At 43.9% G+C, this 25917-nt stretch overlaps 2 protein-coding genes across 7 annotated transcripts in view; both read left to right on the top strand.

Annotated features, from left to right (window-relative positions):
* Positions 1-25917, top strand: part of LOC135982315 (amine sulfotransferase-like) — a 56878-nt gene that overhangs the window by 20986 nt on the left and 9975 nt on the right. For 2 of the 3 annotated variants that reach the window (XM_065588366.1, XM_065588367.1), the window contains exons 6-7: positions 1601-1781; positions 3210-3454. The exons of the other annotated variant lie outside the window; for it this stretch is intronic. In XM_065588366.1, the coding sequence (XP_065444438.1) occupies positions 1601-1781; positions 3210-3334 (306 nt within the window). In that variant the 3' untranslated portion in view covers positions 3335-3454. Of the gene's footprint in view, positions 1-1600; positions 1782-3209; positions 3455-25917 lie in introns of those variants that run through there. 3 annotated transcript variants of the gene reach the window in all.
* Positions 24119-25917, top strand: part of LOC101937869 (amine sulfotransferase-like) — a 62129-nt gene continuing 60330 nt past the window's right edge. For 2 of the 4 annotated variants that reach the window (XM_065588372.1, XM_065588369.1), the window contains exon 1: positions 24119-24276. The gene's annotated coding sequence lies outside the window, so the exon portion shown is untranslated. Of the gene's footprint in view, positions 24277-25539; positions 25678-25917 lie in introns of those variants that run through there. The other 2 variants (XM_065588371.1, XM_065588370.1) reach the window with 2 other exon arrangements.

The following is a 25917-nucleotide window of genomic DNA, read 5'->3' as shown; positions in this document are numbered from 1 at the left end:
GAAGTCAGATTTAAACTACTTTGAGTGTCCATACATGGGTTTGTTCTGGTTGAACTAAATCAATTTTAAACTGATTTTAGTCACACTTTATACACAAGATCTGGAGTATCTGAGTGCACCTCTTAGCTAAATAAATAGAGATGCAGCAACATCCTCTCTGCTGACTTCAGCAGGAAGCATGTAGATAATAGCAGCAAGGCTGATTAACAAAGCAAGGAAAGACCCTTCCCACTAAGGGGTCCAACTCCTGATATATATATTCATAGATTCCAAGGCCAGAAGGGACCATTGTGATCATCTTGTCTAACCTCCTGTATAACACAGACCATAGATCTACCCCAAAATAATTTCTAGAGCAGATCTTTTAGAAAAATATACAATCTTGATTTAAAATTGTCAGTGATGGAGAATCCACCATGACCCTTGGTAAATTGTTCCACCCTCACTGTTAAAAATGTAAATCTTATTTCCAGTCTGAATTTGTTTAGCTTCAACTTCCAGCCCTTGGATTGTGTTATCTTTCTCTGCTACACTGAAGAATCCATTAATAAATATTTGTTTCCCATGTAGGTAATCAAGTCACCTCCTAACCTTCTCTTTGTTAAATTAAATAAGAACATAAGAATGGCCATACTGGGTCAGACCAAAGGTCCATCTAGCCCAGTGTCCTGTCTTCTGACAGAGGCCAATGCAAGGTGCTCCAGAGGGAATGAATGGAACAGGTAATCATCAAGTGATCCATTCCCTGTTGTTCATTCCCAGCTTCTGGCCAACAGAGGCTAGAGACACCATCCCTGCCCATCCTGGCTAATAGCCATTGATACACTGAGCTCTTTGAGTCTGTCACTGTAAGGCATGTTTTCTAATGCTTTAATCATTCTTGTGACTATTCACTGAACCCTCTTCAGTTTATCAACATCCTTCTTGAATTGTGGACTCCAGAACTGGACACAACAGGGGTCCTTCTGCTTCCAAAATAGGTTGCCAAAGACAAACCAAAATACAGAGAGCCAGAAAATTATGACAACCCTTGTCTTACATGGTGCTAGCAGTTGTAATCACAGTCACAGAAATGAGCCTTTTCTCTCTTGATTAGGCCAGGAGGATGGGTTGGCTAATGATGAAGGAATTTCCAATGGCTTAACTTGCTACTCACCTGTCAGTTTTCAATGCTGCTGTAGCCTCTTACAGTGAATTAAAATCTTGCTTATGAAGTAATGTAGTAAGACTGAAGATCCTAAATAAGAAATCACCTTTATGCTTTAGTGCTATATCCCTATGCTCAGTTTCCTTTATTTAAGTACACCTCTACCCAGATATAACGCTGTCCTTGGGAGCCAAAAAATCTTACCGTGTTATAGGTGAAACTGCGTTATATCAAACTTGCTTTGATCCGCCAGAGTGCGCAGCCCCCGCCTCCCCCCCCCCCCCCCCCCCGGAGCACTGCTTTACAGCGTTGTATCCAAATTCGTGTTATAACGGGTCGCGTTATATTGGAGTAGAGGTGTATCCCATTATCCTTTACTCTATCATTTTATTTATTTAGTTCTTTTATTTTTCTAATTTGGAAACTGTTACTTTGAAATAATGTTCATTTCAGGATCTCAGAGGCACTGTGCTGAAAATCTGCAGATTCTTAGGAAAGCAGCTAAGTGAAAAGGAGCTGGACACTGTTGTGGAAAAGGCTACATTTGATAAAATGAAAACTGATCCCAGGGCAAACTATGACTTCATGCTAGGCAGTCTCCTGGAACAAGGCAAAGGACATTTTCTTCGGAAAGGTAAGGTAAACAGCCAAATCTAATAAATATTTAATCCTGCAGATCCTGGCACAGGACGTGTTGAAGCTAGCTGCCTAGGACTTCCAATCACAACTTTCCATCCCCAGGAAACAATTGGCTTTGGGGCACTAAGACTGTTGAGTGAGGGTGTATCGCTGTGTAACAATGCACAGACACCACATCTCACAGATTAAAAGAGAGCTGCACTACTTTGGTCAAAGCAATATCTTAAATGTTTGCCGAGCAAAGTACTGCAGCTTTCTTTTGATCTGGGAGAAAAAAGTGTCAATATTTTTTAAAAATGAAAATGTTCAATAAGGTCTCTTGGAGGGTAACATTCGTTTTGTGTCATTTGTAAAAGGGAAGGGTCTTCTTCAAGAAATTAAAACATGTGAACATTAGAGAAAATTGAGAGCATTTCTGTCTAGTGCTTCTGAGAAACTTCACACATGGTGGGCATCAGAACTGATTTTGTCTCTACAGCTTCCAGGGGATATTTAGAGTATGAAATTAGCCAAAGAAATAAAATCTAGGGGACAATTCTCGTGGCTGAGAGGAGATGGGTATTTTTCATGTTTTAGCCCTTATATGGGAAAGTCGTGAATAGATGTCAGGGGTTTGTGGCCTTCTTATACTGCGGAATAGGAGCAGGACTCAGCTAGATGGTAGTGGGCACTTTGGTATGGGAAAGGTAGAGAACCACAGCCTACTGTTAAGTACAGCATTGCGTGAAAAGTATGTTCAGAGAAGCTCATATTTCTCTTAACAGTCACTACTTCCTATTGCCAATTTTTCTTCTAAAATTTGCAATGAAATAAATCAGCATAGGAAGATAAATAACTGAGATGTATAAAACCACCTGTGCCTAAAACAGAATTAGTGACATTAATTTGACCCAGTATTTCTAGATAGTTACACTGCAGTCAAAGTTAGACCGAGAATGAATTTGGGCCATTATGGTTTTCCCCAGGGGCACTGCTGCATTTCACAAAGAACACAATTACAGTTTTTGCCAGTGGCATGTGTTTTATCAGAGGGGCAGCACTCTCTGATAAGGCTGCTGACATCTGTAACGTGCATGTCACATCAATAAAACATTTGCCCAGCTAATCAAATGGACACTAATGGGTATATTTCTAGTGCCGCGACGGATAGATGAGATGTACAACTTCAATTTAAAAAAACAGGAGGGTGTTTTTTACTGTAGTTTGCCCACACCTTCAGGAGTGGAAATATACCGCCAAAGCCCTAGAGAGCTACGTTCTGGGGAGATGAGAGAGGAAGGAATGGAGGAAAAAGATGAACTGCACCCAACTAGCAGCATTCACAGCCTCTTACCTGCACAAGCGATATTCCAATTATAATAAAATGTCCAAGTGGCAGCAGAGCATCTAACCACCAATTCCTCTTCTGTGTCTCCTGCCCCAGGGACCGTTGGAGACTGGAAGAACACAATGACTGTGGCACAGAGCGAAAGGTTTGACAATGTTTTTAAGGAGAAAATGAAAGACCTGTCTTCCACGTTCAGCTGGGATATTAATGACGACATATAGGCTGGTTTCCAGTTGGAAAGAGGTGAAAGTGTGCTAAAGAGAATGAAAATACATTTTTGTCTCCAGTGTTCATAAAAATCCATCATTCTGTGCACATTAAAGATTTTAAACCTGCAAAAATGTTTACTTCTTACACGTATTTGCACATCACCATAGTACCCCAGTTCTAAGCTATGAAAAGGTGTTACATACTGTCATGTTCTGGAGTGCAATCCAGGCCAGTCAGAGGTTGTGTCCCCACATGTCCTATAAACCTGGGTGTCTTAACTGCCCTGAGGCGGTGGCTGACAGCCTGGACACCAACAGCCAGCAGACAAACATGCAGTGTCCTGAGTGTCTGCTCTGCAGCCCTGGTTCAGCGCTCTGACCCCAGCCGCCTGCCAGGACACAACAGCCCCACTGTAGTCTCGGTCACCCAATTACCTCATGCAGCGGTGACCCAAACACACTCCCGGTCCTGATTTTTCCCCAAACTGCTTTCCAACATCTAGCCCTTTCCTGGACCATTCAGAGAGATATTAAGGTTCATTTGTTCCTTTAAAGATACACTACCCAGCAGCTTACCACATTATCCGGAGTTAATATTCACTTTAAATCAAACACAGCCACTGTAACCCAAACGCCCCAAGTGTAATGATTCTGAGAAGCAAACTCTTCCCGAAGGCTCTGAATCAGAGATTGACAGGAGGTTACTAATCCTTTGCAGGTCCCCTCGGCACCCATCTGTCAGAGTTTGCCTAGGAAGAACACCACCCGCACTGCTGTTTAAATATAAACGTTCCTTTAATTACTAAGGGAGAATGCAAAGGGAGGAAGGAAAGGGAGCAGGGCTGGTGCAACCACTAGGTGAACTAGGCAGTCGCCTAGGATGCCAAGTGGTTGGGGGTGTCCGAGATTTTTCCTCCCTCCCCTCCCTTCCCCTCACACAGAGTGTGGTGTGGCTGATTGGGCGCCTGGACCTGATTTAGCCGCTCCCATTGGCCTCCAGCAGGCAGAGTCCCTCTCCCTCTCCCCCCTCCCCTTGCCTCAGCATCGCATCACCAGCACGCTGCAGGGGAGGGGCTGTGGGCTCTCAGCCTGTTTGTTTTGGCTCCACGTGGAGCCAGCAGCTGGAGCGGCATGGTGGTAACGGGAGTCTGGGGGGGCTGTCAGGGGGCGGGGGAAGGGTTGGATGTGTCAGGAGTTCTGGGGGGGCCTGTTAGGGGGCGGGAGTGTGGAGAGGGATTGGAGCAGTCAGGGGACAGGGAGTAGGGGGAAGGTTGGATGGATCGGGAGTTCTGGGGGGGCTGTTGGGGGCGGTGGGAGGGTTGGATGGGTTGGCAGTTCTGGGGGGGTCTCTCAGGGGGTGGGGAGTGGTTGGATGGGGCGTGGGAGTCCCGGGGGTCTGTCTGGGGGTGGGGGTGTGGATAAGGGTTGGGGCAGCCAGGGGACAGGTAGGGGGTAGGGTCCTAGGGGAGCAGATAGGGTGGGAGGTCTCAATAGGGGGCAGTCAGGGGACAAGGAGCAGGGAGGCTTAGGTAGGGGGTGGGGTCCTGGGGGGAGGTAGGGGCAGAGGTCCCAGGAGGAGGCAGCCAGGGGACAAGGAGCAGGGGCGGGGGTTGGACGTTCTGAGGGGGGCGGGAAGTGGGAGGGAGTGGATGTGGGTGGGGCTCTTCCCCCCCCCATCCTCTTTTTTGATTGTTGAAATATGGTAACCCTAAAAAAGCAGTGCCCTGGCTCGGCAGGGAGGAGCCGCCTTCTGGAGGCACTGGAGTGCCAGAGTGTCGGCTTGCGGGGGTGGCGAGCCCCAGCCATGGAGGAGCCAGCGCAGCACAGGGGGGCAGCAGCCCTGCAAAGACAGCAGCACCACTAGTGGGGAGCAGCCACACCCCATGCCCAGGCTGCGGCCTGGCGCACCCCCATCCCCGCAGGGGGCTCCGGCAGGCTGCAGCAGTTGCATGTGGTCGGTGGCCCCCATGTGCTCCACGGCTCCCCCTCACCGTGCTCGGGCTCTGTTCATGGATAAGGCCCCTGGCTTTTATTTTAGCGTCAGCAAGGAGAGTTGTTTCGATAATCTCTTGTAAAGCTTGTAAAATGATGGCGTAGTTTTGTTTTACAGCAGCCGCTGCTTCTGCTCTGCATGCCCATCTTGTGTTTGATAGTGACTTCAAAGTCTTCAACTGGGATCCTACTTCTTGTGAAATCTTCTCATTACTGCATGTCGCACAGGACTCCCCTCTATGAAGGCATAAAGAGTCTGAATAACACCAAAAAAATCAAAGACAGTTCTGTTTTGTTTACTTGAAGTGCATGCATCTACTAGGACGAGGTTCAAACAATGCGCATAGCAGTGTACATAGAGTATTTCACTGTTTCTTTCTTTACATTTCATTTGAACTCCCGCAGTACATCCAGACATAGTAGATGCGCCATCAAAACAGACAGACATCACTGATGACCAGTCAATTTTAAGAATGCCAAGGACGTCATTTAACTGGACAAAAATAGACTGAGCATCAACTGTTACTAGTCTCTGAACAGACACAAAATGTTCAACTGGACTCTGTTTTTCATTGTCAAAATACCACACCAAAATGGACATCTGTTCATGGTGTCCACAGTCAGTAGTGTCATTGGCAATTATTGAGACCATTTTTCCATTTAGTGAAGACACAATCTTTTGTTGCACAATGTTGTGCAAGGCCACAATTAAATCATTTTGGATGCGATTACTCAGATAGATAGCTTTTCGAGGAGATTGTTGCTTTGCCATTACGGGATCATATTTTTGGAGTGCAGAGTGTATGGGGGGCTCAGGGACGGGGGTTGGGGTACAGGAGGGGTGCGGAGTGCAGGCAGGGGACTTGGGGCAGGGAGGTGGGGTGCATGGGGGCGCGGGGTGCAGGCAGGGGGCTCAGGGCAGGGAGTTGGGGTGCAGGAGGGGTGCAGAGTGCAGGCAGGGGCCTTAGGGCAGGGAGTTGGGGTGCGTGGGGGTGCAGGGTGCAGCAGGGGCTCAGGGCAGAGCGTTGGGGTGCGAGGTGCAGGCAGGGGGCTTAGGACAGGGAGTTGGGGTGCAGGAGGAGTACGGGGTGCAGGCAGGCGGCTCAGGGCAAGGGTTGGGATGCAGGAGGGTGTGGCAGGGGGCTCAGGGCAGGGAGTTAGGGTGTAGGATGGGTGTGGGGTGCAGGCAGGGGGCTCAGGACAGTGGGTTGCCATGCAGGAGTGGTGTGGCAGGGGGCACAGGACAGGGAGCTGGGGTGCAGGAGGGCTACGGGGTGCAGACAGGGGGCTCAGGGCAGGGGGTTGGGGTGCTGGAAGGGTGCGAGGTGCAGGCAGGGGGCTCAGGGCAGGGAGTTGGGGGCGGGGTGCAGGAGGGGTTCGTGCTCCGACCCGGAGACACTTACCTAAAGCAGCTCGGGGTGGCAGCGGCGCATTCCCTGGCTGCCTGCCCTGGCCCCACGACGTGCCACACACCACGTCCCTGCGCGGTCCCTGGAGGAGTGGGGGACACAGGGTTCCACGTGTTGCCCTTGCCACGCCTCCAGATACCTCCCCCGAAACTCCCATTAGCCGCGGTTCCCCGTTCCCAGCCAATGGGAGCTGCGGGAGGTGGTGCCTGGAGCAATGCACGGAACCCTCTGCCCCCCCACCCGGGGCCCCAGGGATGTGGTGCCGGCCACTTCTGAGAGCGGCACGGGGCCTGCAGCACCACGGGGGGCAAGTCCCATGGGCCAGATCCAAAGCCCTGAGGGGCCGGATCCAGGCTGTAGTTTGCCCACCCCTGCATTAGGGTGTGCCTGGGCACACATTGCACGCTCCGTGCGCACACCTATGATCCTCAAGATTAAATATTTATTACACTTGGCTGCTTCTGTCTTACCTTTGCAAAGAAAATGTCCTTTGCCTTCCCCTAGGAGATCATCTACCAAGGACTCATTTTGCCCTGAGATCAGTTTTCATGTTATCAAATGTAGCCTTTTCCAAACAGCGTCCAGTTCCTTTTCATCCAGCAGCTTTCCTAAGACACTTCAGATTTTCAGTGCAGTGGTTCTGAGATCCTGAAATAAGCATTATTGCAAAGTAACAGTTTCCCAAATAAGAAAAGTAAAAGAGCCAAATAAATAAAATGATAGAATAATGGAGTATTAAATAAGGGAGAGAAACTGAACCCAGAGCCGTAGCACTGAGGGATGAAGGTGATGCTACTTACTGGGACCATCAAAGTGCTTCATATGCAAGATTTCAATTCACTGTCAGAGGTTTCATGAGTATTAAAAACTGGCAGGTGACTAGCAAGATAAGCCATTAGAAACTTCTTCTTTAGCTAACCCTTCCTCTTGGCCTTCCAAAAGGGCATAAGTTCATTTCTGTTAGTGAGAATAATATTTCCGTCAGCATTTTAAACAAAGGCTGTCATAGTTTTCGGGCTTTTTGCATACTGTAGCCATTTTGATTAAGGGATCTGTCAGTCTTAGAGCTACATGAAACATCTCAGGAACTGGACCTCTTAATGGGAAGGGACTTTCCTTGCTTTTTTTATCAGTCTTGATGGTATTCTTCTCAACTTGCTCCCTACTGGTATCACCAGAGATACCGTTTCTGCTTTTTTTCCCATTTAGCTAAGAGGTGCTCTCAGATACTCTATTTGTTCGTATGTTAAGTGTAATTAAAAACCATTTGAAATTGATTTAGTTTATCAGCACAAACTCCTATGTTGACACTCTCACATGAGTTGGTAAGGAGTCAAAAGGTAGAAGAGCTGGCCTCACTTTCATCTCCTCAGAGGTAAGGAAGAGAATATTGAAGTCATCCCTGTGGGTGGACCAGCATCTGATATGATCTATCCATGAGCTAGCAAATACTTATCAGGGGGGAAATTAATGAAAATAAATGTTAATGATCTCAAGCAGAAAAACAATTCAGCTCTTAACATTTTTGCACCCTAGTATTCTCTTGATCACAGCTGCAGAACCAATGGAGCACACTTCCTGTTTTCATCCTTTTTTCCATTTGCTGTTGCGGGGATATTTGGACTTCAGAGATTTAACTCCAGTTCCTGTTTTTATTCACAGCCTTATTCTGGTTTATCTTTCACCTTAAGCATGAGATAAAGGCCAAGCCCTGTCCATTTTCTAATCAAATTATTTGAGGATAAGCTTTGTTTTTTCACAAACAGATCATTAGTTACATAACTAATACAAGTTATACTTTTACCTCTAAAATGATACTTTCACCTAGAACAACATTTTTACACTTGTACGTCCTGGATCATTTACTTGTAGTTAATATTTTTCATTGCTTTTGGTGGGTTTAGTGATCACAAGACTAGAACTAAATTCCTCCATATTAACATCCAAAGTACAATGTACTTTGTGGCAACCTGGACTAAATACCACAGCAAGTATCTTCATGGTTTCTTCAGAACTCCAGTGTGGAAATCAAGGTTCTTCAGCAGCTTCAGCAAGATGGAAGAATTTAATTGAATTCAGCATGAAAATGAACACAGGAACAGCACAATATTCCTGGTCTTATAGATTTAGTTAATAAATTCAATTTATTTATTTATTTATTTTTTCCATCCTTCCCATGTCAATGCTGGTGCACAGGGTGGAAACTCTTCTATTCCTCTCTATCACTTGCTATTGCTTTCATCTGCACTGTGATGTTAAAGTCAACTATTTAGTTCTCCCTTCCAAGGGTCCTTCTTAAGGTCTCTCTTGGGCACCCACCTTTCCTCAACCGTTGGGTTCCACTTGAGAGCTTCATATGGGAGTCTACGTGTTGTCATCTGAAGTATATGTCCCAAATACACCCAATACTTCTTTCTAATTCTAGTGAAAACAAACTGCTGGCTGGTGACTTCTCAGATATATTCACTGCTGATGAGGCCTCTCCATCCAGTGCCCAGAAACTTTGTAGACACTTATTTTCAAAGGCACCAATTTTCTGTGTAACATTTTAGTAGATTTCCAGCTCTTGTGGCTGTATTTAGCACTGAGATTACGTTTGGGTTGAAAAGTCTCAGTTTTGCTTTGGTGCTGTATTAGTTTGATTTCCATGTGTTGTTGAGTTTTGTGAATCCTGTGGATTCCTATTTTCCTATACTTGATGTCACTTTCTTCTTGAGGTCTCTGGTGGCTAGTATGGTGGTGCCCAGGTAGATGAACTGTTCTACTTCCTTGTTGTTTTTGCCTTCTACTCTGATGTTACTGCTTGACACCTGAGTTTCCAGGATGTTTGTTTTAACATTACTGATTTTGGGCCCAGCTTGGCCTGCTGTTTTTGCCAGGTTGTCTGTCTTTGTTTGTAACTTTTTAGAGGTGTCACTAAGTAGTGCAATATCATCAGCAAAGACTAGGTCTTCTAGCCATTTGCCATCAGCAATGACCACAGTGTTTGCATTCCCAAATTGAAATTAAAACGGAGGTCTACATTACACACTTATTGTGGTATGACGACGTTGCTCAGGGGTGTGAAAAATCCACACCCATGAGCGATGTAGTCATACAGATCAATTCCCCCCGTGTAGACAGCGCTATGTTGACAAGAGGGCTTCTCTTGTTGACATAACTACCGCCTCCCGTGTAGACAGCGCTATGTTGACAAGAGGGCTTCTCTTGTTGACATAGCTACCGCCTCTCATGGAGATGGCGTTCTTAAGCCGATGGGAGAGATATTAGAGCGTCTTCACCAGAAGTGCTACAGCGGTGCGGCTGCGCCCATGCAAGTTTGTAGTGTAGACCTGCCCTGAGAAAGCCCAACCTTAAACAGAAATTGGCAAAGAAAATTAATAATATAAAACTGAAAACAAAAGCGTGCTGTGAGAAATTCCAATGTGAACTATGGAACAGATTTGGGGTGCTGGCAGAGGAAGGTGAGGTAGGGATTGGAACTGAAGAAAAATGTACAGTCCTCTGAGACAACGTGATTTAAACTGCAGCAGTGACAGCTCGATATCAGCACAGACAGAGCAAGAACTGGATAAGCCAAGAGACATCGCATCTCAAGGAGGAAAGAAAAGCACTGAAAGGAAAACTCCTGAATTCTAAGACAAACGAAATATTGGGAAAAGCAAAGGAAGAGTACAAGAAAGCAGACAAAGCAGTGAAAAGTGTGGACATTTCAAATCGGGAAATGGGCCAATAAGAAGCCAAGATGAAAAAAGGCTTACAAATGAGGGAAAGACAGATGGGCAGAGCATTTCAGACAAGTCCTCAACAGACTCATCCCCAGATATTGATGAAACATGTGAACATAATCTACTTGGCGTTAACATTGATGCCACAGAGATGTCGGCAGCACAGGCTGTAACTAAGAAGCTGAAAAATAACAAAATGGCAGGAGATGATCTAATCACAGCAGAAAAGTCAAAAGAACTTGAACACGCCACCCTAATAAAACTGACAGGAGTTACACTACTCTCTGCTGTAGGGAAAAGTGTCTGTAGTGTGGACAAAAGAGGCAGGTGATTCAAAGCTTAGGGAAGAACAACTGGATTCAGGCCCAAAAGATCCTGTGCAGATCAGATAGTCTCACTTAGGACTATCATAGAAGAATGTGTAGAATTTATTTTATTATGTACTTAATTTTTCAGTGTGCCATAAGCTGCCTTAGTGAGAATGTTGCATTGTCAGAGATATTAAGAGAGAACTCAGGAGCTAGATAGGTGAAAACCAAGTCTTTTGGCTCTTTGGAAGGTATAAGTAGTGGTTTCGGATTGCAGGATAGGCATAATAATTGTGGCAAACTACTAAACTAGAAAATTAATAGTAGAAAACTACTTCTGTGTGTTCTCTGCATAGCACTCATCCTCATCTCCTCACCTGTGTTATCTGAGCACCTAAGTGGAGTTGAAATGCATTGAAATCATAGAATCATAAACTATAAGGTCAGAAGGGACCATTATGGTCATCTATGAATAACAGAGACTTGGGGAGATTACTCAGATGACTGGAGTACTGTCATGGATGGATATAAACTGTTCAGAAAGGACAGACAGGGCAGAAAAGGTGGGGGAGTTGCATTGTATGTAAGAGAGGACTATGACTGCTCAGAGCTCTGGTATGAACCTGCAGAAAAACCTGAGAGTCTCTGGATTAAGTTTAGAAGTGTGAGCAACAAGGTGGTGGGAGTCTGCTAAAGACCACCAGACCAGGGGATGAGGTGGACGAGGCTTTCTTCTGGCAACTAGCAGAAGTTACTAGATTGCAGGCCCTGGTTCTCATGGGAGACTTTAATCACCCTGATATCTAATGGGAGAGCAATACAGCGGTGCACAGGCAATTTAGGAAGTTTTTGGAAATTGTAGGGGACAATTTCCTGGTGCAAGTACTGGAGGAACCAACTAGGGGCAGAGCTCTTCTTGACCTGCTGCTCACAAACTGGGAAGAATTAGTAGGGGAAGAAAAAGTGGATGGGAACCTCAGAGGCAATGACCATGAGATGGTCGAGTTCAGGATCCTGACACAAGGAAGAAAGGAAAGTAGCAGAACACGGACCCTGGACTTCAGAAAAGGAGACTTTGACTCCCTCAGGGAACTGATGGGCAGCATCCCCTGGGAGAATAACATGAGCGGGAAAGGAGTCCAGGAGAGCTGGCTGTATTTTAAAGAATCCTTATTGAGGGGCCAGATGCGCTGCCTCCGAGGGTGCTAAAGGAGTTGGGGGATGTGATTGCAGAGCCATTGGCCATTATCTTTGAAAACTCATGGCGATCGGGGGAGGTCCCAGATGACTGGAAAAAGGCTACTGTAGTGCCCATCTTTAAAAAAGGGAAGAAGGAGGATCCGGGGAACTACAGGCCAGTCAGCCTCACCTCAGTCCCTGGAAAAATCATGGAACAGGTCCTCAAGGAATCAATCCTGAAGCACTTAGAGGAGAGGAAAGTGATCAGGAACAGTTAGCATGGATTCACCAAGGGCAAGTCATGCCTGACTAACCTAATTGCCTTCTATGAGGAGATAACTGGGTCTGTGGATGAGGGAAAGCAGTGGATGTGTTATTCCTTGACTTTAGTAAAGCTTTTGATACGGTCTCCACAGTATTCTTGCCGGCAACTAAAAGAAGTATGGGCTGGATGAATGGACTATAAAGTGGATAGAAAGCTGGCTAGATCGTCGGGCTCAACGGGTAGTGATCAATGGCTCCATGTCTAGTTGGCAGCCGGTTTCAAGCGGAGTGCCCCAAGGGTCGGTCCTGGGGCCGGTTTTGTTTAATATCTTTATTAATGATCTGGAGGATCACTAGAGGGTAGGGATCGGATACAGAGGGACCTAGACAAATTAGAAGATTCGGCCGAAAAAAACCTGATGAGGTTCAACAAGGACAAGTGCAGAGTCCTGCACTTAGGACGGAAGAATCCCATTCACTGTTACAGACTAGGGACCGAATGGCTAGGAAGCAGTTCTGCAGAAAAGGACCTAGGGGTTACAGTGGACAAGAAGCTGGATATGACTCAACAGTGTGCCCTTGTTGCCAAGAAGGCTAACGGCATTTTGGGCTGTATAAGTAGGGGCATTGCCAGCAGATCGAGGGACGTGATCGTTCCCCTTTATTCGACATTGGTGAGGCCTCATCTGGAATACTGTGTCCAGTTTTGGGCCCCACACTACAAGAAGGATGTGGAAAAATTGGAAAGAGTCCAGCGGAGGGCAACAAAAATGATTAGGGGTCTGGAGCACATGACTTATGAGGAGAGGCTGAGGGAACTGGGATTGTTTAGTCTCCAGAAGAGAAGAATGAGGGGGGATTTGATAGCAGCTTTCAACTACCTGAAGGGGGGTTCCAAAGAGGATGGAGTTCGGCTGTTCTCAGTGGTGGCAGACGACAGAACAAGGAGCAATGGTCTCAAGTTGCAGTGGGGGAGGTCCAGGTTGGATATCAGGAAAAACTATTTCACTAGGAGGGTGGTGAAACACTGGAATGCGTTACCTAGGGAGGTGGTGGAGTCTCCTTCCTTGGAGGTTTTTAAGGCCCGGCTTGACAAAGCCCTGGCTGGGATGATTTAGCTGGGAATTGGTCCTGCTTTGAGCAGGGGGTTGGACTAGATGACCTCTTGAGGTCCCTTCCAACTCTGATATTCTATGATTCTATGATTCTATGGTTAGAAACCTTCATCTAATTTCAAGTCTAAACTTCCTCATGGCCAGTTTATATCCATTTGTTCTTGTTTCCACATTGGTACTGAACTTAAATAATTCGTCTCCCTCCCTGGTATTTATCCCTTTGATATATTTATAGAGAGCAATCATATTCATCAAACCTTCTTTTGGTTAGGCTAAACAAGCCAAGCTCTTTGAGTCTCCTTTCATAAGACAGATTTTCCATTACTTGGATCATCCTAGTAGCCCTTCTCTGTACCTGTTCCAGTTTGAATTCATCCTTCTTAAACATGGGAGACCAGAACTGCACACAGTATTCCAGATGACGTCTCACCAGTGCCTTGTATAACAGTACTAACACCTCTTTATCTCTTTATCTCTACTGGAAATACCTCGCCTGATGCATCCCAAGACTACATTAGCTTTTTTCACGTCCATATCACATTGGCGGCTCAAGATCCTTTGATCAACCAAAACTCCGAGGTCCTTCTCCTCCTCTGTTACTTCCAACTGATGCGTTCCCAGTTTATAACAAAAAATCTTGTTGTTAATCCCTAAATGCCTTGCACTTTTCACTATTAAATTTCATCCTATTACTATTACTCCAGTTTACAAGGTCATCCAGATCTTCCTGTATGATATCCCGGTCCTTCTCTGTATTGGTAATACTTCCCAGCTTTGTGTCATCTGCAAACTTTATTAGCACATCTCCACTTTTTGTGCCAAGGTCAGTAATAAAAAGATTAAATAAGATTGGTCCCAAAACTGATCCCTGAGGAACTCCACTGGTAACCTCCCTCCAGCCTGACAGTTCACCTTTCAGTATGACCCGTTGTAGTTTCCCCTTTAACCAGTTCCTTATCTACCTTTCAGTTTCCATATTGATCCCCATCTTTTCCAATTTAACTAATAATTCCCCATGTGGAACCGTATCAAATGCCTTACTGAAATCGAGGTAAATTAGATCCACCGCGTTTCCTTTGTTTAAAAAATCTGTTACCTTCTCAAAGAAGGAGATCAGGTTTGTTTGGCATGATCTACCTTTTGTAAAACCATGTTGTATTTTGTCCCAATTGCCATTGACCTCAATGTCTTTAACTACTTTTTCCTTCAAATTTTTTTCCAAGACCTTGCATACTACAGATGTCAAAAGTTACCCGGATCACTTTTTTTTCTCTTTCTTAAAAATAGGAACTATGTTAGCAATTCTCCAGTCATACGGTATAACCCCTGAGTTTACAGATTCATTAAAAATTCTTGCTAATGGGCTTGCAGTTTCATGTGCCAGTTCCTTTAATATTCTTGGATGAAAATGATCTGGGCCCCCCAATTTATTCCCATTAAACTGTTCGAGTTTGGCTTCTACCTCAGATGAGGTAATATCTACCTCCATATCCTCATTCCCATTTGTCATCCTACCATTATCCCTAAGCTCCTCATTAAAGACTGAGGCAAAGTATTTGTTTAGATATTGGGCCATGCCTAGATTATCCTTAACCTCCACTCCATCCTCAGTGTTTAGCGGTCCCACTTCTTCTTTCTGTTTTCTTCTTATTTATATGGCTATAGAACCTTTTACTATTGGTTTTAATTCCCTTTGCAAGGTCCAACTCTACATAGCTTTTGGCCTTTCTCACTTTATCCCTACATGTTCTGACCTCAATAAGGTAGCTTTCCCTGCTGATCACTTCCATCTTTCACTCCTTGTAGGCTTTCTGCTTTTTCTTAATCAGCTCCCTGAGATGCTTGCTCATCCAGCTTGGTCTACAATTCCTGCCTATGAATTTTTTCTCCTTTCTTGGGATGCAGGCTTCTGATAGTTTTTGCAACTTTGACTTGAAGTAATTCCAGGCCTTCTCTGCCTTTAGAGCCACAAGTTCTTCAGTCCAATCCACTTCCCTAACTAATTTCCTTAATTTTTTAAAGTTAGCCCTTTTGAAATCAAAAACTCTAGTCCCAGATGTATTTTTCTTTACCCTTCCATTTAGTTTAAACTGAATTAGCTCATGATTGCTCGAACCAAGGTTGTCCCCTACAACCATTTCTTCTATGAGGTCCTCACTACTCACTAAAACCAAATCTAAAATGGTATCATACCCCCTTTGGTTGGTTCAGCAACTACTTGGTGAAGGAATCCATCAGCTATCGCATCCAGAAAAATCTGAGCTCTATTATTATTACTAGCACTTGTCCTCGTCTATATCTGGAAAATTAAAGTCTCCCATGATCACACAATTCCCATTAGTATTTACTTCATTAAAAACATTAAAGAGGTCTCTATCCATATCCAATCACATCCTGGTGGTTTATAGCACACCCCAAGCACTATGCCAGGAGAGGCTCTAGTTGCTTTCTTCCTCAATGTGACTTTTGCCCAGACAGACTCTGTCTTACCCATTCCATCACTTCTTATTTTTTTACAATCTACCTCATCATTGATATACAATGCTACTCCACCACCTTTGCTTTTATTTCTATCTTTCCTAAACAGCACATACCCTTCAATACCTGTACTCCAGTCATGACTACTATTCCATCATGTTTCTGTTATCCCTATAATATCTGGTTTCAATCGTGGGGAATCAGAAGGCGTGATCGTGACAATCTCCTACAGCAAGGTATTTTAGGGTGAGTAACCATGCGAAGAAATGTCCTTTCTGGCTGCTGACGTGGACTATCCTTGTTATATCACCGTCTCTGAACGGCAAACAGCTAAAGCTCTTGTTTGGAGGTGATGCCCGGTCAGACTCTAAACAGGCTCCTCTTGTTTGTCCACTGGACAGTTCATTGGGTTTTTAAGAATGGGAACAGTCATTAAGAGGAGGAAGCAGAACCCCTGGCTCTTATCAGCGTGAGATCGGTGCCTGCCAGAGGTGAACAAAGGCAGACAGGGAGAACAGGCTGTCAGGTGCGGATGTGTTTTCAGAAGAGCTCTTGCATGAAAGAGCTGTGACAACATAGCAATGCCGCCGGTGACAGGTGAAAGGTGGTGTGTCCAGCGAAGCAAAGTGGGGCCTCAGTAGCTCTTTGTTGTACTCAGATTTGGTCCTGGTTGTGGGGGGAGAGAGAGAAAACAGAGGCCCAGATTCTCAGGCCTTGTCTATACAAGAAAGATACATTATTTGACCAATGGTGGGATTTTAATCTGAGTTAGGTCAACCATGAAAACCCCTGTGTGGAGGCTCTTCTTTCCATTCAAATCACTTCCTGGACCAGTAACTCTAGTTCCTCCATTTTGTTACCTAGGCTCTTCGCATTGGTGTATAAACATCTTAATTTTTGCTGTTTGGCTTCGCTCACATTCTTTAGGCCCAGATATTATACTGCCAGTATCACCCATTAGACTGGTATCTACACTACCCTTCCTCCTTATGTCCATTCTCCTACCCACAGCTGTATCCTTTCTTACTTCATTTTCATTCCTCTCAATGTTAAAATCTGGCGTGGAGGTTACCTGGACATCTCCCAACCATCTCTCCCCAATTCCTAGTTTAAAGCTCTCTTAATCAGTTGTGCCAGCCTCCATCCTAGAAGTCTATTTCCCTCCCTACTCAGGTGAAGTCCATCCCGAGAGAACAGTCCTCTTTCCATGAATGCCTCCCAGTGGCCATACATCCCAAAGCCCTCCTTATAGCACCACTGCCTGAGCCATCTGTTGATCGTCATAATCTTGTCACACCTTTGTTGCCATTCTCTAGTAACAGGCAGAATCCCACTGAAGATCACCTGAGCCTAGATTTCCTTAAGCATCTTCCCCAGCCTGGCATAGTCTCCCTGGATATGTTCCAGGGAGAATCTAGCAGTATCATTTGTTCCCACATGAAGGACAATCAGTGGAAATCTTCAGTGTTAGGTTTCAGAGTGAACACCCAATTGAAATACATGGGGCAACTTGCACTTGATTGGTGCAATGCATTTGACTATGCAGCTCCCCTGGACTACCTTTGCACATAGAGCCTCTATTGTGCGCTGTGGATGATACGGCATTCACTGCAACCTTAGATCCCAGGTTATGAGGTGGGGGCCAGGATTTTGACCAGCTCCATCTTCTACGTAATTTACCCACTCAGATAGTTTACTCAGGCTGTGCTCAATGAGCAGGGTTTGGCCTTTTAGCAGTTAATGAAAGCTTACCTTTTCCAGATAACTCCCCCATTCTCCCACAAAAATAAAATCTGGTACTGTCTCAAGTTTGACTGCAAGCTTAGAAAAATGGAAAAAAAGGAAAGCACAAATCAGTAGCAGAGACAGGATTAAACCACTGCAGTTCTTGAGTCCCAGAAACCTTATGTTTCTGGCTATATAAATAACCTGCAAGCTGAAAATGTGGCAGCCTCAGATAAATTAAAAGGACACAATTAACCTAAAAATCTGTGGTTTTATAAAATTGCTATTGCTGCAAGTAACACTAAAAATCACTGTATCTGAAAAAGTTTAGAATAAGTATTTATAAAATATTTTATCCTGATTTAAAAAATATCATTTCTTTTTTGTCTTTGCCAGCACTTACTGTACAGTCAGTGTCATTATTGTGCTTCCTTAATTCTTCAGATCCTCATGCACATGTGTACATGTGTACTATATACAGGTGATAGTACCATTGACTTCAATGGGATCATTCACTGTTGTAAGGTTAAGCACATGAGTAAGTGTACTTAGAATCAGGTCCTCAAGTTTTTGCCAATTGTTTATATGGGTCTTTCACACAGCAAGAGAGGAGCAAAAATATTTAAAAATCATGGGAAATGTGATAGTAAATAGCACAAAAATAAATAGGGAGTGCACTTTCAGGAGTATTACCTGAAAAGAATTTAAACTTTTCAATAAATAGATTTGATTTTTAGTTCCTTTTAAATACAAACACTGTTAAGTCAGCAGAAGTTATTTATTTATGTGTAGTTTGGTATATTGGTAAAGTAGATGAGTGCAAAACATATAGTCAGAGTAGATTCCTAGTAAGCAAGAATATACGATTATTTCAGATAATTGGCAAACAGAAATATTTTCAGACAATTGTAACGGTTATAGTGATTACTGAGTAAATCTAAACTGCATTGCTGCGCACCTTGAGCAATTTCTCCAACAATTTGGAGCTGAGAATTTCTGGAAAACCACACAGACAGTTAAGCCATGCAGTGGTGCACGCTCAGAACAGCCAGTCACAAGGCATGAAAAGAAAAAATTCCCTACACTAATGTTTCTCAACAACCAGTCCGTGGCAGCACTGTGGTTATCTAGTCCAGTGTTTATCAATGATCTGTTTATGGACCACTGCCAGTCCATGCCAGTTCCTGAGATTTCCCTGACACAGAATATTTAAAATGTACCTTTAAAGTGGGTTATTTTTGTACTTGCATTTTACATCACTGTATGAATTAACTTATTTCAGAAGTTTTGAAGTGTTCTGTATTTTTCAAAGATTTGAAATAGATATCTATTGAAAACATCAGAATAGTTATTAAAATATTTTACCTAGCTTTCAATTAATGAAAAATATCAATAGAAATTGCAATCAAACATCATTTTTCACAAAAAGTTACAAAATGACCTTCAGTTTTATAAAAAATGTTTTTATTTTTATAATGTGCCTAGAACTGGAGGGGACTTTGAAGGGTTGTCAAGTCAAGTCCAGCCCCCTGTCTTCATTAGCGTGACCAAGTACTGATTTTTGCCCTAGACCCCTAAATGGCCCCCTCAAGGACTGAACTCACAACCCTGGGTTTAGCGGCCAATGCTCAAACCACTGAGCTATCCCTGCTCCCCGTATGTCATTTTGATAAAACATCTTTAGTTCTAAAAGCAGTCTGAGAAGTTCTAAAATGTAGCAGAACCTCTCCTTTCCCTTTAGGATGCCTCATGGGATGGGTTGTGTAGCTGCCATCCTGCTATGCAGAAAAAGAAATGAAGTAAAGCAAGATTATTATCTTTTCTAACTGTACTCACATCCAGCAGATATTCTTCACTAGGAAGCAAATGAAACCTCTTGTGACTAAGTGAATTAGGATCCTATGTGCTATTGAATGTCAATGGGTATTAAGTGGGTAACTTACCTTGGTACTTTTGAACATCTCACCCTATGTTTCTGATTCTTCCATTCTTACTCACACTGAGAAGTACTTTTTCAAGAACTTGCCTTGAAATCAAGGAGAACAATGTACTTTACTCTGTGAAATCAACAAGATTCTTCAGAGTAAAGTACAGCTCAAAGTGAGTACAGGTGGCAAAATCAGACTGAAAAATTGAGAAATTTATTTACTGTTTATTTAAAATATAAAGAGATTGATTCACTAGCCTCACCTTCTTCATCTCCTCAGAGGTAAGGAAGAGAATATTGATGTCATCCCTGTGGGTGGACCAGCCTCTAACATTATCCGACCATGAGTTAGCAAAAACTTATGAGGAAGCAAAATTATAGAAATAAATGTTAATGATCTCAAACAGAAAAACCATTCAGTCATTTATCAGAGGGGTAGCCGTGTTAGTCTGAATCTGTAAAAAACAACAGAGGGTCCTGTGGCACCTTTAAGACTAACAGAAGTATTGGGAGCATAAGCTTTCATGGGTAAGAACCTCACTTCTTCAGATGCAAGTAATGGAAATCTCCAGAGGCAGGTATAAATCAGTATGGAGATAACGAGGTTAGTTCAGTCAGGAAGGGTGAGGTGCTCTGCTAGCAGTTGAGGTGTGAACACCAAGGGAGGAGAAACTGCTTCTGCAGTTGGAAAGCCATTCACAGTCTTTGTTTAATCCTGATCCGATGGTGTCAAATTTGCAAATGAACTGGAGCTCAGCAGTTTCTCTTTGGAGTCTGGTCCTGAAGTTTTTTTGCTTTAAGATGGCTACCTTTACATCTGCTATTGTGTGGCCAGGGAGGTTGAAGTGTTGTCCTACAGGTTTTTGTATATTGCCATTCCTTATATCTTACTTGTGTCCATTTATCCTCTTGCGTAGTGACTGTCCAGTTTGGCCAATGTACATAGCAGAGGGGCATTGCTCGCATATGATGGCATATATAACATTGGTAGACGTGCAGGTGAATGAGCCGGTGATGTTGTAGCTGATCTGGTTAGGTCCTGTGATGGTGTTGCTGGTGTAGCTATGCGGGCAGAGTTGGCATCGAGGTTTGTTGCATGGGTTGGTTCCTGAGTTAGAGTTGTTATGGTGCGGTGCGTGGTGAGGGACAATCGCATCTGCTCCAACCCCTCAGACAGAGACCAACACCTACAAGATCTTCACCAAGCATTCTCAAAACTACGATACCCACACAAGGAAATAAAGAAACAAATCAACAGAGCCGGACGTGTACCCAAAAGCCTCCTGCTACAAGACAGGCCCAAAAAAGAAACCAACTGAACTCCACTGGCCATCACCTACAGTCCGCAGCTTAAACCTCTCCAACGCATCATCAGTGATCTTCAACCCATCCTGGACAATGATCCCTCACTCTCACAGACCTTGGGAATCAGGCCAGTCCTTGCCCACAGACAACCCGCCAACCTTAAGCATATTCTCACCAGCAACCACGCACTGCACCATAACAACTCAGGAACCAACCCATGCAACAAACCTCGATGCCAACTCTGCCCACATATCTACACCAGCAACACCATCACAGGACCTAACCAGATCAGCTACAACATCACCGGCTCATTCACCTGCACGTCCACCAATGTTATATCACCCAGTGTGAAAATCAGGCTCCTGGTGAGTGCTGAAAATTACATCCCTATGTTTTCTTGGCAATAAAATAAATAAATAAATAAATAAGGAATATTCTGTGTGAAAGAAATTAAGGCACTTAACTAAGGTATCCAAACTTGAGAAGAGTAGAGAGAGAATTGCTCTGGCCTTCCGCCCTGTCCCACAACATGGTAAGAAGAGGGCAGTTGGTAACACTACCAATAAATTCAGAAGTAAATAAAAGGAAATCCATGGAATCACAGTAGCAATACCACAGAGAAGGTTGCATGAAACATTCCATTCTATTTGTTACCCCTTTCACAGCATTTGCAAATTCCTTTTGGCTTCAAATTTCTCATACTATCTCCTATCAGAAATGAGGGAGAAAGTGAAACCTTTGAAGCACTATCATGTTGATTTTGATGCTGTAGAAGGAGTAGTCACTGATGCTGTACTAAAATTTTTAAATGAAAAATGTCTGCAATGGCCAATAGCTCCCAGATGTAGCCATGATAGTCATAGGCAGGCTGGCAGCATGTTGTTTACTTTCTATTATTGGGATTTTGAATGTCTCATATTAATTCTTTTAAGATCCCACAACAATGGGTGCCACGTAAGCTATTGTTGTACAAATGCTGATAAGGAGGTTACCAATTTGTCCACAGTGCTCCAGTTTAGAAACCTGCCTTACAGTTTTGACCATTTCTGCATTTGAACCATTCAGCTTTCCATTTAAACTGGACTATGCAAGGACACATTTATTACTGTCACAGGATGACTGTAATTAGCCTGAAGAGGACTGACTGCTCCAAGATACACTGACCCAGGGAAAGGAGAAACAGGAATTTGTGTCTGGGGTGGCTAATGGCAGCTATTGCTCTTGTCATGATTCCATTAGTTTTATCCTGAGGCATGTCTTTGGGATCTTGCATAGGGGATTGTGTAACTTGCTTTGACAAAGGGAATGTGTTCTCTGTTGTCACAACTAACTTAAAATGGCACGTATTCACCTTTTTTATTACAAGCTTGTTGCCTATTTGACTGAAGGACCAAATAAGACCTTGTCTTAATCATTGTAACTGTCTGATTTATGTCATTACAGCAAGGGAATTCTGGGGTTTCCCCCCTTTGTGTTCAGGTATCTCGGTTTACATAATTTAACCTACAGTTCTGAGGTGTTGACCTCTTGCTGCTGCTCTAGCTCACTACAGTGAATGAAGGGTGGAGCAGCATCTTTTATCTCTGAAGTTCCCCTCTTCTGTGGATTTGTCAGTCCCTGAACACTATGTTGTGACCATGTGTGTTTAGTTCTATTCTGCAACCCCAAACTGGGTCTGGCCGGGAAGGCTGCACAATAGCTCCCCGCAGCCCCACTCAAAGCAGCAACTTGCACAGTTGAGAACACACAGACCAGGGCCTCTCTTCACTGGACATTTGTCCCTTAAATCAGTATTTCAGTTTTCTGTAATGGGAGCCCGCTACTTACACCATTGTTCTTGGAAGACCCGGACATATTGTTGCATATGTAGAGATGTCTTCGTATCTCTTCCCAAACATACACACACATATTAAGTTAATCTGGCACAGTTCTATGTTTATTTGTGAAAGTGAAGTGCTAATAAAAGCTGCTTTCCCAGCAGGAACAAAATATTATATTCAAATGAAATCACTTCTGTTTTCTCTTAAAGCAGGCCAAGGCTCGGGGTGAGAACTCTCACTCCCTGGGGAATGATTCACAGGGCAGGAGCTGTCTGCGTGGGTGGCTCCTGGCTCTGCTGGCCCACTTTTCCCTGGCAGCTTCTGCAGTGAGCTGAAATGTTTCACTTCTTTATTTCCATACATAAATGAAGCTGGTCAGCTGGAGACAGTGCCACTGGTGGCATTCTCCCCTTTCTAAGTAGACAGGGGGATGCCTGCAAGTGGGCAGGGCTCTAAAGTTCTGCTCAGTATCAGCCTCCTTCTCCTCAGGTGGTGCCCTTGTATCCCTGATTCTGTGCTCATTGCACATGCGGCAGCCTGTCTACATTCATCACCATAAGAAGTGCAGCATTAGCCAAGTTTCCCCATGCTGCCTTCCTGGCAGCACTTACTTTGAAAATGCTGCTGGTTTGCAAACATGAGAAGGATGAGGGGATGAAAACAAGAGGCATCTTGAGAATTAAAGCATTTGACACTAAGTCTCACAATTCACAGCACGAAAAAATCCCAGAATGCATACAGAACAGTGGCTGAACAGAATGCCGAGCACTCATAGTGAAACAGCACCATGCTGTGCGGCCACAAAGATGGGAGGCAACATTGCCTTGAATGCGGGATAACAATGCGGTGTCTATGAACTGATCAGGGATCGCTTGTTGCAGATTGCTGAAGGCAGATAAAACCCCCCACAATGTACCAAGTTACAAACATAGCCATGGCCTAGAAGAATTGCTGTAGTGGTAAAGGTCTATGTGTTAAGGGCCTAGGTTTAAACCATGAAAGTGGTAATTACACACACTCTGCTTGGTAATATTTAAACTGTGTAATTAGGAACTAAATTTCATAATAATCACTCACTAAATATTTTACAAAAAGATATGTGTGTGTGTGTGTGTGTGTGTGTGTGTGTGTGTGTGTGTGTGTGTGTGTGTGTGGTATATCAAAGGATTTTCTCCTTTTATGAATAAACTACCTGAAAGTAAGTGGACATATTTTCAAATCTATAAGATTGTGGATAGATCATTTTCACATAATTCATCAGGGACAAAAAGCACAAATAGCTTTTCCTCCTTCCATTTTACCTGTCTTCTTTAATGATGCTGCTGGTATGAAAAAGTTGGAATGAAAGTGAAAACTACAATACTATCATTTGAATAGTTTACTGTTGAGTTACAGTATTTAATTCAGACATACTCAGGAAATTGGAGTCATATTACCATATTTTTATTCAGACATTTTGAACTCTTTTCACATTTCTAAGAATTACCCTGTTTGGTAATCTTTCACTAGTGGTCAACTTCAGGTCAAAGGTTGGAAGAGATTAAAATAAAAAAAAAACACCCTCATAAAACTCCAATCAGGTTGCACGCCAGCTGTAAAGAAAGTATTTTCCTGTTTCTAGGAGTGAATATCAGTCTTGTCTATTCAAGTAGAAGGCAGCACTGTGGGCTTGAGTCTTGGAGCAGCAGAAATAGAGCAGAGAAGGTAAATATTATTTTATTACATAATATATTAATAAAACAACTCCATCAGTAAATCTGTGAATGAATTAAATATCTTATAAGCTTCAGCAGAGAACTGTATGCATTGGCAATATTTTCCATTACTGTTCTTTGGCAATAAGCTGAGTGGCATGGGAATTTGATCCTGAAATGCTTTTTGTGTGTGTGGTTGTCCAACAAAGAAGTCACAACAACAGTGTGTGTGAAAGAGTTGACTGGTGAAAGTAAATGTAATTTAAGCCATCATTTGTTTTACAATATCAGCAAGATGATGAAGCTTTTAACTGGTAGTTGATTGTTCCTGCTGTGTCAGCATAGGTGGATGGAAAAGTTTAGGGAGAAACGGGTTTGTGTATGAGTACAACTGTTGCACCTGGCTGGCCTGATGTCATTCTACACATCACTGTTGGAATATGAGATTTGTAGAAAGGTTATAACTCCTGTACTCCTGCATGTGAGTGACCACCCTGAACCAGCACTTGTGCAGTGTCCATCAAGCTGAAAACTTCTGTAGAGCTTGTAGTGCAGTCTGAAGGGTAAAAGGAAGCTGACATTTTTTTAAATTGAAAAAAATAATGCAAGTAAAATAAAATTAGCAAGGGGGCTGATTGCATTCAGAAAGCAGGAAGCGGAAGAATCTTCAAGGTGACTGCAGCTCTGCTGGGTGAGAGCATATCATTCATTATGTGTTATTTTCTAATTTATGTAGTAGAATGAAGTTTGTTTTATCTTAAGACCCAACTATTTTATCACATGGTTCTCTTCCACAGACATATCTGTAACCCAAGCACCCCAAGTGTAATGCTTCTGAGAAGCAAACTCTTCCCGAAGGCTCTGAATCAGAGATTGACAGGAGGTTACTAATCCTTTGCAGGTCCCCTCCGCACCCATCTATCAGAGTTTGCCTAGGAAGAATGCCACCCACACTGCTGTTTAAGTGTAAACTTTCCTTTAATTACTAAGTCCTTGGCTACACTGGAGCTGTACAGCGCTGCAACTTGCTACGCTCAGGGGTGTGAAAACCCCGCCACCCCCCGAGCGCAGCGAGTGCAGCGCTGTAAAGCGCCAGTGTAATCAGCGCCTGCAGCGCTGCACACTCACTTGCAGCCCTGCAAGCTATTCCCCTCGGAGAGGTGGAGTACTTGCGGCAGCGCTGTGAATTCTCAAGTGTAGCCAAGGCCTAAGGGAGAATGCAAAGGGAGGAAGGGAAGGGAGGGGAATAACAATAAAGCCTAAATCCAACAAACACACAGGCAAGCACACAAGGTGGTAACTGGAGACCTTCTACCTTAACTCCTTCACCGGAGACACTGCAGGACGATTGACTCTTATTTGAGCTGGATCAGACGCCTCCTCTGACAGGGACTGCTGCCCACGAGTTCAGGTGAGTGTCCCTGACACTAGTTTCCCACCCTAACCCCTTTGCGCCGTCCTGGCTGTAAGTAAGAGCCTACCTCTGAGTGTCTGCAAAAATGATCTTTATGGTCCCAGTTCATATTAATAATGTCACAAAAATCATACAGGAGATGCCTTGTTTTCTCATTGGATGATGAGAAGGGACAGGACTCATCTCCTGGTTGGACATTTCAACTCTGCCAGAAGTACAGGGAGAGGTGAAAGTAGG

The sequence above is a fragment of the Chrysemys picta genome, chromosome 3 (assembly GCF_011386835.1).
Source record: "Chrysemys picta bellii isolate R12L10 chromosome 3, ASM1138683v2, whole genome shotgun sequence".
NCBI lineage: Eukaryota > Metazoa > Chordata > Testudines > Emydidae > Chrysemys > Chrysemys picta.
Note: the sequence above shows the minus strand (reverse complement) of the source record. Positions and strands in the feature narration are given on the sequence as shown.